At 34.0% G+C, this 12,860-nt stretch overlaps 2 protein-coding genes across 5 annotated transcripts in view; one reads left to right on the top strand and one right to left on the bottom strand.

Annotated features, from left to right (window-relative positions):
- The window catches only part of SLC35G1 (solute carrier family 35 member G1), a 400,995-nt gene that overhangs the window by 209,427 nt on the left and 178,708 nt on the right, over window positions 1–12,860 (bottom strand). The window lies entirely within an intron of this gene.
- Window positions 1–12,860, top strand: part of LOC126962045 (protein FRA10AC1) — a 36,254-nt gene that overhangs the window by 13,224 nt on the left and 10,170 nt on the right. For 3 of the 4 annotated variants that reach the window (XR_007728568.1, XM_050802823.1, XM_050802824.1), the window contains exons 8-11: window positions 3,496–3,541; window positions 5,531–5,644; window positions 6,806–6,848; window positions 9,330–9,448. Coding sequence is in view for 3 of the 4 variants with exons in the window: in XM_050802823.1 (XP_050658780.1) it covers window positions 3,496–3,541; window positions 5,531–5,644; window positions 6,806–6,848; window positions 9,330–9,448 (322 nt within the window). In the remaining variant the exon portion in view is untranslated. The remainder of the gene's footprint in view (window positions 1–3,495; window positions 3,542–5,530; window positions 5,645–6,805; window positions 6,849–9,329; window positions 9,449–12,860) is intronic. The other variant, XM_050802825.1, reaches the window with a different exon arrangement.

Here is a 12,860-nt window from a genome sequence, read left to right as displayed (position 1 = left end):
GCCTTTAATAAGTGTGTTGCTTCACAGTTTCTTATAGAAAGTAGTAATAATGTTCATTTTGTATACCCTATTTATAAACCTATGCACTTAATATATCCCCAAAACTTCTGTTTCTTATAAACTAGTTGTGGACTCTAGTTCACAGCTGTCTTCTCTGTACCACATCTGATTCAAAAAGCACCACAGTAATTGGAGTTACCTAAAGTTACTATATTGTAAATCAAGTGTGAAAATTATCTTTTTCTAGGAGCATGTAACAAAGGAGCTTTTTCAGCCCTGGCTTATTCATGGATTGTTCTTAAGTTGTTGGGGTTTTTTTCTTTTTTTCTTTTATTTTTCCCCACCTCCTAATACCATCATAATTCTTCAGTATTTTGTTGTTGTTGTTCAGTATCTATTGAAACTGGACTAGGTACTGTGGATTAATAGTACTCTTAAGAAAAAACTAGTCTAGTTGAGGGGAGAAAATATACATAAATAAAAATTAAATAATTGAGTTCTCAGTTTTTTAAAAAAGAATACCACTAAAAATTGTACTTTAAAGAGAATAAGCTTGAAAAAAAATGTATTTTCCTGCTAGAACATGATGAGTGATTGTATTTGAGGGTAAATGCAGCAAGAAATCAGATATGACTCACAGATTCTGAGCACGGATGCTGAGAAAAATACAGAATTTGAAGGGTGATTTTTTTTGCTGGGGGGGAAGATAATGAGTTTGGTTTTGGTATACCATGTTCGAGGTGTTGGAGAAAGAGTAATGCCTTTGGTTCCCTCACTAGGATGCATTTTCTCTTCCCTTTATTTATACAAAGACAGTGTATTATTCACTTAATTAAAAACAGCTCCTAATATATACAGTAGATTCTTTTAGAGCATTTTTAGTGAATTTCCATCTTTGCCTCTTACTCCTATTCCTTTCTTTATTGCGTTTCCCCTTTTTAGTTGGATCAATGTATCAGTTAGGATTAGGTCCAGCTGCAGGGACAGAGAACACTCCCCGAAAAAAACCACTGGCTTGAATGAGCTGGAAAGTTTATTTTTCGTATACATAAAAGTTCAAGTCGATGGTCATAAAGTCAGAATCCTTGTTTACTGCTTGCGTACGTGACCTCATTGTGATGAGTGCAGAGTGAGAAGAAGAGGCTCAGCACCAAATCCTGAATAACTTCAACTTTAATCCAAACTAGGACATTTATGTCAGGAAAGAATATACAGTCTTTAACTAGTAGGATATAATGTAATTTGTTTTGTTACATTTATTATTTCCTCATAAGATTATAACCTTCTTGGTGACACACTATTTTAATAATCACTTTTTATCCTCAGTGGAATGCCAAGCCCATTAGGTAGTTGCTTCGTAAGTTATCTGGTGAATAGATTAATGAATGAAGAAGTTTGGAAACTATTACTGTTACACTTGGCTGTGCTTCAGTAGACATCCTCACATATGTTGGATGCAAGCAATCTCCACATACATATATAGGCTAAAAAATAGAATTAAACAGAGTTATCCTGAAATTTTATTTTTTCCCCTAGATTTGGAGGATTTTATTTTTGTTGGGTTTTAATCAGAATATTTTAAAATATTTTGAGCCTTTATTTGCATTTAAAATACAAAATTGCCAAATTCAAGTAATAGATTGATGATTTTTTTAAAAAAATAATTGAAATTGCCAGGCACAGTGGCTGTTGCCTGTAATCCCAGTACTTTGGGAGACTGCGGTGGGAGGATAACTTGAGGCCAGGAGTTCAAAACCAGCCTAGGCAATATAGTGAGACCTTATCTCTATAAAAAATAAAATTAGCCAGGCAGGGTAGCACATGCCTGTAGTGCTAGCTATTTGGAAGGCTGAAAAACAAACAAAACAAACAACCCACAACAAACTGAAGTTAGCAAGGCATTGAACACTTTATCTGAATCCTCTGTCTTACTATAGCAATCCTGTGAACTTAAGGTTGTTACTATTTCCATTTTTATACATGAAGAGGAAGTACAGAAGTTAAGTAACTTTTCCAGGGTTAAGACCTAATGAGTGACAAGAGCTTCTTGAGTTGGGTACAGGTATGCATGTTTCTAGACTTGAGTGGTTTTTTGTTTGTTTGTTTTTGTTGTTTGTTGTTGTTGTAGTTTTTGTTTGTTTTGAGACAGGATCTTGCTCAGTTGCCCAGGGTGGATGGAATGCAGTGGCATGATCATGGCTCACTGCAGCCTCCACCTCCCGGGTTCAAGTAATTTTCTTAAGTGTATTTTTTGTTTGTTTTTAATTTTTAGAGCATTTTTAGGTTTACAACAAAATTGAGCAGAAAGTACAGAGTTCCCATATACCCCCTGCCCTCATGCATGCATAGTATCTCCTACTGTCAGCATCCCACACCAGAGTGGTACATTTGTTACAATCAGTGAACCTACATTGATACGTCATTATCATTTGAAGTCCGTAGCTTACATTAGGGTTCACTCTTGATATTGTACATTCTACCACTTTGACGAATGTGTGATGATGTATGTCTACCATTACAGTATCGTAGAGAATACTTGCACTGCCCTAAAAATCCTCTGTGCTCCACCTATTCATCCCACCTTCCTAATCCCTGGCAACTACTGATCTTTCTACTTCATTCATAGTTTTGCCTTTTCCGGAATATCATATAGTTGAAATCATATATATGTAGTCTTTTCAGATTGGGTTCTTTGACTTTGTAATATGCACTTAAGTTTCTCCATGTCTTCATGGTTTGATATTTCTTCTTACCACTGAATAATATTAATTGTCTGGATGTACCACAGTTGTTTATCCATTCACTTAATGAGGAACATCTTGGTTGCTTCCAAGTTTTGGCAATTAGAAATAAAGTTGCTGTAAACATCTATATTTAGGCTTTTGTGTGGACATTAGTTTTCAGCTCATTTGGGTAAATACCAAGAAGCATGATTGTTGGAGTCTACTAGTTACTATTCTAAGTGCTTCATATGTATTATCTCATTTAAACTTCTTTAAACCTCTATGAGTACCAAGGAAGTAGGTACTCATATTTCTACTTTACATATATGAGGAAGCCGAGGCAAAAAGAGATTAAATAATTTGCCCTGTGCTGTACAGCTGTTAAGTGGTAGAGCTAAAATGCAAACATAAATAATCTGACTCCAAAAGCTGTACTTTTTGTACTAGAATATACTACCTCTTTACTATACCATAACCTCTTTTTTTCATGTCAGTCTTACAGAACAGGACATCTTATTTGTTAACTTAGGTATCTTGTGGTCTGGCACCTATAACTTTTAAGCTATCTTAAAGTCGGTTGTTCTTAACAGATAAATTGCTAATTGTTCAGTGTATTTTCTTCAAATCCTATAAGAAGAGAAAAATCTGTCATGGGAATTACATTTATTTTTTAAGTTGGTGAATGTCATTGTTGGTTCCATGTTTAGATTTCTGTATAATTTAAATTTAATTTAAATTTACATTGACATAAATGTAATTTTTTTATTGTCAGTTTGGATTTAGGTGGCGAGTAGAAAAAGAAGTAATTTCAGGAAAAGGTAATTCTTTAAAATTTTTACTTTTTAATAGGATAAACTTATTTCGTTAAGCTTCTGAATTGGAGCAAGAAATTCTTATCTACAAAAGTAAAATTAGAGAAGGTGTATTCATGGTACATTATTAGCAAAGGACAGAATATAATGCTTTAATAATTATTACCTTTATAATTTTGCCTTTAGAACATTCAGTTGAATGTTCTACGAATTTCTAAATATGTAGAAAATATTTAACAAATTAAAGATTTCATAGCAAGACAACTTTCAACAAAAAGAAAGCATTATTCTTTTCCGTTCTTTGTTAATTTTTGGAATAATGAATTGGTATTACTGTTTTCAGCCAAATCCACATTTTGAAAGTAGAAGTATCATTTTAAACCCAATAGAATTTTGGGTCAGGCTAGTACCCATTTTTGGAAGTCCCTGAGATTGAGCCCAAATACTTAGTCTAATAGCAAAAGACCAGACATTTGGTAGGCAATCAGTAAATGCTTTTTCTATGCATTATTGTAAATCTATTCATTATATTTTTCCTGGAAATTGTGTATCTCCATACTGTCTCTTGCTATAAAATTAGCTCCTTACTGAGTAATTGCATTTTAAGTGTTAAAGTACTGAAAACTATGTAGTAGCACTAAGGAAATAATTTTAAACTTACTTTAAAAAATATTTTAAATGGAAAGATTACATTTTTAAATGATTAAATATTTATGCTATCATTGTAGCTCATATATATCTTCCATAAATTCGATATGTTAGGTGTGAAATTGGATATGCCATGAAACAACATTAAGGAAAAAGAATAAATTTAAAGCTATTTTAACTTTTCCTAAGGTTATACTTTAGTGTATGTTTTTATCTAAAATAATGAGAAATCCTGAAATGTCTATCACAATTTTAAGATGTTGTACTTTTATTGAATGAGATTTTCAGGTGAGTTTATAATGTTACCTTTTAAAAAAAATTGATGGGTAGTCTCTACATTCATATAACTGAATAAAGGACTAGTTAGGGAAGGAAAAGAAAGCTACTGTTGTGATTTCTTTTATAAAGTTATAATTTTGTTACTATTTTAACAAAGCCTTACCTACTAAAAATATAGATTTAATAAAATACTCATTTGGAATGAGTTTAAAAGGCTGATTTAGAAATCAGTCTTTTTAGGGTGTAATTTTCTAAATTCATTTTGATAATTTCTTAATTTTTATGAAAAAAGATTTGCTGGTTACAGATTTGCTCCTGTTGGTGCAAATTATTGTGATATAAATTAATAAAAGTTTGTCTTGTCTTTTTGCCAAAGTAAATTACTGTTGAGTTGTTTCTCTTTTTTTCTCTCAGGTTATCAGTTAGTCTTTTTTTGGAGGTTTTAATATATTGTGGACGTGGTGATGTGGGTGATGTTAATAATAGTGTCAAGTTATACTAAAATTTAGAGTATCTGGTTTGACTACATATTGTACTTTGCCTCAAAGTGCTAGAATTTTTAATTGTGTTTTCAAGGCCATCTGTGCTAGTATTTAAATGTCATTATGCTAATACTTAAAAATATTAACTTTATTATGACCATTAAATATTGAAAGGTTTCACGCAGCTATAAGTGCATGTACTTTGGAAAGTGTGTTTTTTTCTTTTGGGGTATTTGTGAGTACATTTTTTTGTTTGTTTGTTTGTTTGTTTCCTTCAACTTCTGAGAAATATGTCCATTCTTTAATACTGTCTTTCCAAAGTGTAAGATTCCCTAATAGGGCGTCCCTAAAATGTCTATCTAAATACAGTCTATCAAGCAAGAATTCTGTGACTGATTTTTTTGGTAACAGTACTTTGATTCGATACTTGTTTACAAGTTGGTTGAACGTATTACTCTGGTCAGTTTTTAAAGGCTGACTATGGCTAAGTTACATACTTTAGAAGTGCATTTTAGGGATAATACTAGATCATATAGATAAATATTGTCGCCAACTACCATAGCTAATATTCCTTTCCTTTCTGCAGGTCAGTTTTTCTGTGGAAATAAATATTGTGATAAAAAAGAAGGCTTAAAGAGTTGGGAAGTTAATTTTGGTTATGTTGAGCATGGTGAAAAGAGAAATGCACTTGTTAAATTAAGTAAGTTGATTTTAGGGGGGATACGATTGATTCTTCCAAGTTTGTCTTTAATTTAAAATTAAAAATATATAGACTTTAAAATTCGAATACAATTTTTAACATATCTTTCTGGAAGTGCTCTTTTTTCTTGGAGCTTCCCAAAGTCTCAACTTTTGAACCTCAAATTTTTACATTTTTAGCATTACAATGGTGTTTCAGTAAAAAGAATTCTAATGTCAAATGTAAACTGGTAATTTCTAGAGTGGGGCTCTGTCCCCATTCACGTGAGAATGCCACCACATTACATAGCTAAGAGGCACAATATCAGAAAAGGCAGTGTAAAATCTCACATTAGCTGATTACTCAGTGATATTGTTGTAGCACAGATAATAAATAAATTCACTCTGTTTGACAGTATTAATAAAGAAAAACTTTAGGAAAGCGTAATTGTTCTTGACCTCAGTCTTAAAACCATAGGGAATAAATACTCCAGAATATAGCAGTTTCCCTTAGGATGCATGTTTTAGAGTCTGTCATTCTTTTATTTATTTTTTAAGCTAGTCTTCATGTGTCAGCTGTTTCTCTCCCTTATCATATTATTGCCTTTAGCCTTCTCTGGGTTCTAAGTAAATGTGCCTTCAGTTTCCTGCTTATACCTAATAAAAGTCAAGAACATCCCCACATGCTACTTATGCACGTCAATACAGGCTGGTTTCTGAGTTCCTTCTGGAAGTGCTCAAGAGGAAAAGTCAGCCAGTGTGAACTGAGATTAAGGCAAAAAAAAAAAAAAAAAAATGGAACTATTTGAAACGTTCCTTTGCGTTTGAAAGTTCTTAGAATACTTCAGAGGAAATGACTATATCCACATTATTATTAGGTATCTTTGATGTGAGACACATGTTAACGTGCCTGTGGAACACAGTTTTTAGAACAAATTGACAACACATTTTTCTAAAATAGTGTTAGAATGTTTTCAATTCCTCAAGCAATCTAGTATTTTTATTATATGTATGTGTGTATGTATTTGCATTTTTGAGGTGATGAAGGTCGGATTGTTTTCTTCAGATTGTTTCCCCTCTTATAGTAATGGAATATAAAGAAAGTGCAAATTTATGATATTAAAACTAGATTAGCAGTGTGGTTATTCAAAATCAACCATTCATTGGTGTCTTTTCTTTTTAGGGTTATGCCAAGAATGTTCCATTAAATTAAATTTTCATCACAGGTAATGTCTTTTAAAATGCCATTCTTAATATTTGGTAATCCAGGATATAGTCATTTACCTGCACTAAGTGTCTAAGTGTAGACTTGGGTGGTTGATGGTTGAATTGGTTGATCATGTAGAAAATCTGGCATTGTCATATGGCTACATAAACCAGGAGTTTAGAAGTCCACCATGCCCTATTCTTGCCAAGCAGTTTTAAATGTAAAGGCCTGTGTGGGGTGGTATATGGATGTTAGAGTTTTTAGTTTGGAGCCAATGTCCTGACACTTTAATGTTAGAAATTACGTTGTAAAGCAGACTTCATAAAGCGGTTCTTGTGTCTCATTTAGACAGTGTTTTAGCTGGAGTTTGCTGTTCTTACAAAGGATTAGACACCTCTATACTCATTTTAACGTTAAAATCAAGGACAGGCACAGTGGCTCATGTCTGTAATCCTAGCACTTGGGGAGGCCAAGTTGGGTGGATCACTTGAGGTCAGAAGTTCGAGAGCAGCCTGGCCAACATGGTAAAACCCTGTCTCTACTGAAAATACAGAAATTAACTGGGTGTGGTGGCAGGTGCCTGTAATCCCAGCTACTGGGGAGGCTGAGGCAGGAGAATTACTTGAACCTGGGAGGCGGAGGTTGCAGTGAGCCGAGATTGAGCCCCTGCATTCCAGCCTAGCAACAGAGCGAAACTCTGTCTCAAAAAAAAAAAAAAAAAAAGAAAAGAAAAGAAAAAAAAGTTAAAATCAGGCTTTTATTGAATGAGCTTTACTGTATCTGCCACATTGAATGTGTGGGAATACCAGTGACCTGCAGTGATGGGGTTTGAAATCAGACCTGCGTTTTTAATCTCAGCTTCTCCACTTACTAGGCTTCCTCTTGGACAAACTGCTTAACCTCTGTAAGATTTAATTTTATCACCTGTAAAAATGAGGCTACTCAGGCTATTGTGGGGAATAAATGAAAGTACATGTAAATTGCTTGCCACAGTACCTGGCATTAAAGATGTTCAGACTGATTCTTTGCAACTTGCCTTTGTGATGGTCAGGTTTTATGCCCTGAATAACAGTTAAATTAGTTCAACTTTTGCAACTTTATAAAATGTATACATAAGCATATTAATTTTAGAATAGCTTTCTTTTTTTTCATCACATGGGTTGTCAAAAAATAACAGCTTTGTCATAAATGTGCCTATATAGTACTTTAGCTGTTAAAAATAAATGTTAAATAATACTTTTAATTCTTAAAATTAGCAGAATTATTTTTATTATTTTCATTATTCTTTATTTTTTTGAGACAAGGTCTCACTCTATTGGCTGGGCTGAAGCACAGTGGTGTGATCATGGCTCATTGCAGCCTCAGCCTCCTGAGCTCAAGTGATCCTTCCATCTCAGCCTCCAGAATTGCTGAGACTACAGGTGTACATCACCACACCTGGATAATTTTTTTTTAAGTTTTTGTAGAGATGGTGTTTCCCTATGTTGCCCATGCTGGTCTCAAACTCCTGGACTCAAGCAGTTCTGCCTCAGCCGCCCAAAGTGCTGGATGATAGGCATAAGCCTCCACACCGAGCTGGAACTTTTTTAGATTACTAGAATAGCCTAAACCTTTATTTCCCCTTCCTATCAGTGATATTGAAATAAACCAGAGATTTGTTTTGACCTTGACTTTTGAACTTCATTTCAAAATGGAAATGATTCTTACGAAATAGGCAAAAGTGATGACTGCATTAAATACTATTATAGCATTTGGTATATGTACTTTAACTTGGAAAATCTACTGAACAAGTTTTTTGAAAGTAATCTTTACCTTTGTCTCTATCCTCCTTGCCAGTCCCAATTTCAGCATTATCACCTTTTCCCATTTAGTATTTCTTTTTTTAACCTATTAAAATTAAGTAATTGCTTGCCAACCTTGTAAACCTGGCCTAGAAGAGATAAAACTGCAACAATAAGAGTATAAATTATAAGTGGCCTGATGTTGATATATGAATTAACAATAAGACCTTTCCGTTTTCATTCCATTATGCTTTTACTATATTCCTTTATTCTTAAGAGAAGAAATTTCTATTTACTGGTGGCTTAGAGCTGTTCAGCAGTTTCACCTTATTTGTGCTTTTTTAACATGTAGGTGGATATGGATTATGTGAAGAGAAATGAGATTTGTTTTTGTAATTTCGTTTTAAAAGGCTAAGTGATAGAATATAGAAAGAAGAAAACAAATACAATTATAATTTGTATTTACTATGGTTGTATACAGAACTTATAGAAAATAATTATTTGTCTCAGTGTTAAGACTTTATTGTCTTACAGAATAGTTTTAATTAATATACTAGCCTAAAATATTTACAGACTCACTTAACATTCCTTATTATATAAATCACATTTAAAAAATAAGTATTTTAACTGATTTTGGTTTTTTGTTCATATGATGGTTTTTATTTTTGAAAAGGTCAGTTGGAAAAGTTAACTTTAATTTTATATTGTTTAACATAAAGGAGAAAAGAAATCAAGTCAAAAAAAAGAAAAGATAAAACCAAAACAGATTGTGGAGAGTCATCACGTAAAAAATCCAGATTATCCTCTGCAGAAGAGGCCTCCAAGAAAAAAGATAAAGGTAAAAGGAAATTAAGATAAAGCATCTACTCACATTTATGAGCATGAAATATAATCTGCCGTATTTCATTCATCTAATTGGTGAATGCAGTTAGAATTTCATTTTATGGTAATTGAGAGGAAACTTACTGAGAATTTAGATATGAACTTAAAGTGACTTATAGGAGTTTTAAGAACTCCTCTAAATTAATTAAGAGGGTTAATTTTAGTTCATTTTTGGCAGATAGTATAATATTGCCAACAGTTTTCTAATTCCTGGCTTTGTCACCTACAGACTTGTTACTTTGGATAAGTCACTGAACTGCTTTATTTCTCTTATGTGTATAGGGGTGAGGTGAATATCTCATGCTGGTCAAGCTTGTTGTGGAAACTCAAATGAGAATGTGAAAGGCACTTTGATCAGTGCCTTTAAACAGTCTGTAATCTATAAATCAATATAAAATTATAATACTGATTTTATTTATAATGGCCTGTGTGATTTTTTCACTAGTTTATGAGGTTCTAGAAATGAGAAAGATTGTCATGTATCTGTGTTCTCAGAACCTAGCATAGTGCTGTGCACATATACTTAGAACTGCCTGCTTTTTCCTCAGCAGTCCTTAAGCTCTCTAAGACTCAATTTCTTTATGCGTAAAATGGTCATGATTCCTTTTAGAATTGTTCAGAAGTTGAAATGAGATAATTCATTAAGCAGTTTGCATAGTACTTGGCACATATTAGCTATTACGAAGGTTACTTCTAGTTGCTTTTTTTGTCCATAATAAAGTAAAGTCAAATCAGCTGTAATTTATAGTGAATCATACTTAATCTAGATAGGTAATTGAATTAGATTCAAGCCAATGTTAATACAATATTTGGACAGGAGAGGGCTCTCTTGCTCCAGCTATGAAGATCATTAGATATGTTGCATTCTTAGAAGCATTTACTTCTTCTTGCACATCATGATATATTCATTATGTAGCAGAGTTTAAATCTACATGCCCTTGTGATACTGTCTACTCCCATAGCTTCAAGTATATGGTGTCACCAAGCTTTAGTCTTCGTAAAATTGATAGATGGTGAGAGGAAGATATTGTCATTTTATTGCTTATTGAGAGATGGCATTTGTAGCAGAATGCCTTTTTGTCTCTATGTTAATTATTTTCCCCTCTAAGGTAAATTTTAACCAATAAATGTTAAAAGTATCTTTTGAGTCTTAAAAAGTTATTTATCCTTATATGCTAGTAAAATATTTAATATGTCACTTAAGAAATTTGTTGCCCTCATTGTATTATATGTTTATTCTTATCACAACTGCGATACCATGTTAATCACTGCATATTCCAAATGAAAGAACTAGTCTCTACTTTATAAAATGTTACTCAGTACAATCAAAATAGATGAGGTAGATGAATATTAAGGTTCAGGGCTGGGATTGGACCCTTCATATTATGCATAGATATGCATGTGATCTTCCTTATAGACGTTTTTCCTTTAGTGTTCCATCAGTAGATGACACCTATGTTGACCTAAAAACTAATATCAGAAATCTGGGGATTATCCTTGATACTTTCTTTCACCTTATTATTTATGTTTAATTTGTCACCAAGTCCTGTGAATTTTACCCCCAGAGTATGTATTTCTGAAGTTCTCTCCACCTTACTACAAACCTCTATATTTTCTCTTATAGGCTACTGTTATATTCTCCTTATGGGTTCCACCTCTGTCCTGCCATTCCACCTTCCCTCCTCTTAATCCATTCTCCATAAATCAGTTATTTCCTGTTGTTTTTAGGCTGATAACCAAAATCCTGGACAAAGCTAAAAGGTTCTGTGGGATCCAGAACTTGTGTACCATACAAGGCTTGTTTCTCACCACTCCATACCTCACGTTCATACTCCCCCCATGTAGTCTTTCAGTTTCTGCAAAATGTCAAGCCTCTTTCAATTTTAGGGGTTACATGGATGCTGCATCTTCTCTTCCTAAAACCCTAGTTCTATCCCAGCTCATCCTTCAGGTCTAAGCTTTTAAATGTCTTTTCCGATCCTTTCCTGATTTCATCCCCCACCTTGAATCTAAATTAGGACTCTCATATGTAATGCTGTCATGGCTCCTGACACTTTCCATTATTACACATATGACGATGTAAAAGCCAAAAAGAGGCAGAGATTCTTCCTACTTTGTTCATTGCTATATCCCTGGCACCCCACTAGCTCATGTTCAACATAAGTAATAGTGAGAGAGTAAAAGACTTTGAAGATTCTTCAGGGATAGAAGACCAAAGCCAGGTGGAATTGAGACATCTCTTTCCTATGTATTCTCTATTTAGAGTGCCTTTGAAAGCAAAGTCTGTAGAAATGCAGCTTTTTTACCCCCAACTTCTATGGTATATAACAGAAAATAACAAAATTTTAGCAAACTTTTAGGAAAACCATGTGGAACTCTTTTATACCTTATCTGGGATCATCTAGAATTAGCTTTATCATTAATTTGATTCTTTCTTGCCAGACCACCTTAATTTGGACCAGACTTGAAGAGTAATTAATAAATGCTTAACATCTCAGCTGCGTTCGGACTGTTGGCATGCCTCAAAACAACTTCCTTTAGTTTTATTTCTATCTTGCTGGCCTCTCCTTAGCTGAAGCTTTTTTTTTTTTTGGAAGACAGAGTCTTGTTCTGTCATCCAGGCCCCAGGCTGGAGTGCTGGAATACAGTGGCATAATCTTGGCTTACTGCAGGCTTAACTTCTGAGGCCCAAGTGATCCTCCTTTCTCAGTCTCCCAAGTAACTGGGACTACAGGCCCACATTACTACACTCAGCTAATTTTTGTTTTTTGTTTTTGCATAGACAGGGTCTTGCTGTTTCCCACACTGGTCTCAAACTCCTGACCTCAAGCAGTTCTCTCACCTTGGCCTCCCAAAGTGCTGGGATTACCAGCATGAGTCACCACACCCAACCTCCTTAGCTGCTTTTAACTGAAGTTCCTTCTCAGTCTTACATTTAGCTGTTAGAGTTCCTCGGTGCTCTTACCTAGATTTCTCTAGTTTCTCTCTGTACTCCCAGTGTAATCCCATCAACTCTCATAGCTTTAGGTTACTGTCTTAGAAAATGTTAAATAAGTAATAGATGGATGAACTAGGTAGTTGAATGAATGGATAGAGAGAAAAAGTAAGAAAAATCAATAACTGACTTTAAGGACCAGTCCGCTTTAGCAGGTATGGAGAGAACAAGATATTGAGGTAGACTGTCTTGGCAAAATGTTCAGAATCTTATCTGTCTCACCATCACCCCTTTCTCAAAAGCTACCTCATCCTTCAGGTTTCAGCTTAGCTCAGTTCCTTGGAAAGGCCCATCCTGGCACCCTTTCACCTCACTTCTCCAAATAAGATGATGTTCCTCTTACATATTCCAATAATACCTCTCACTTCTCCTT

This window comes from Macaca thibetana, chromosome 9, assembly GCF_024542745.1.
Source record: "Macaca thibetana thibetana isolate TM-01 chromosome 9, ASM2454274v1, whole genome shotgun sequence".
NCBI lineage: Eukaryota > Metazoa > Chordata > Mammalia > Primates > Cercopithecidae > Macaca > Macaca thibetana.
This window is presented reverse-complemented; position numbering and strand designations above follow the sequence as displayed.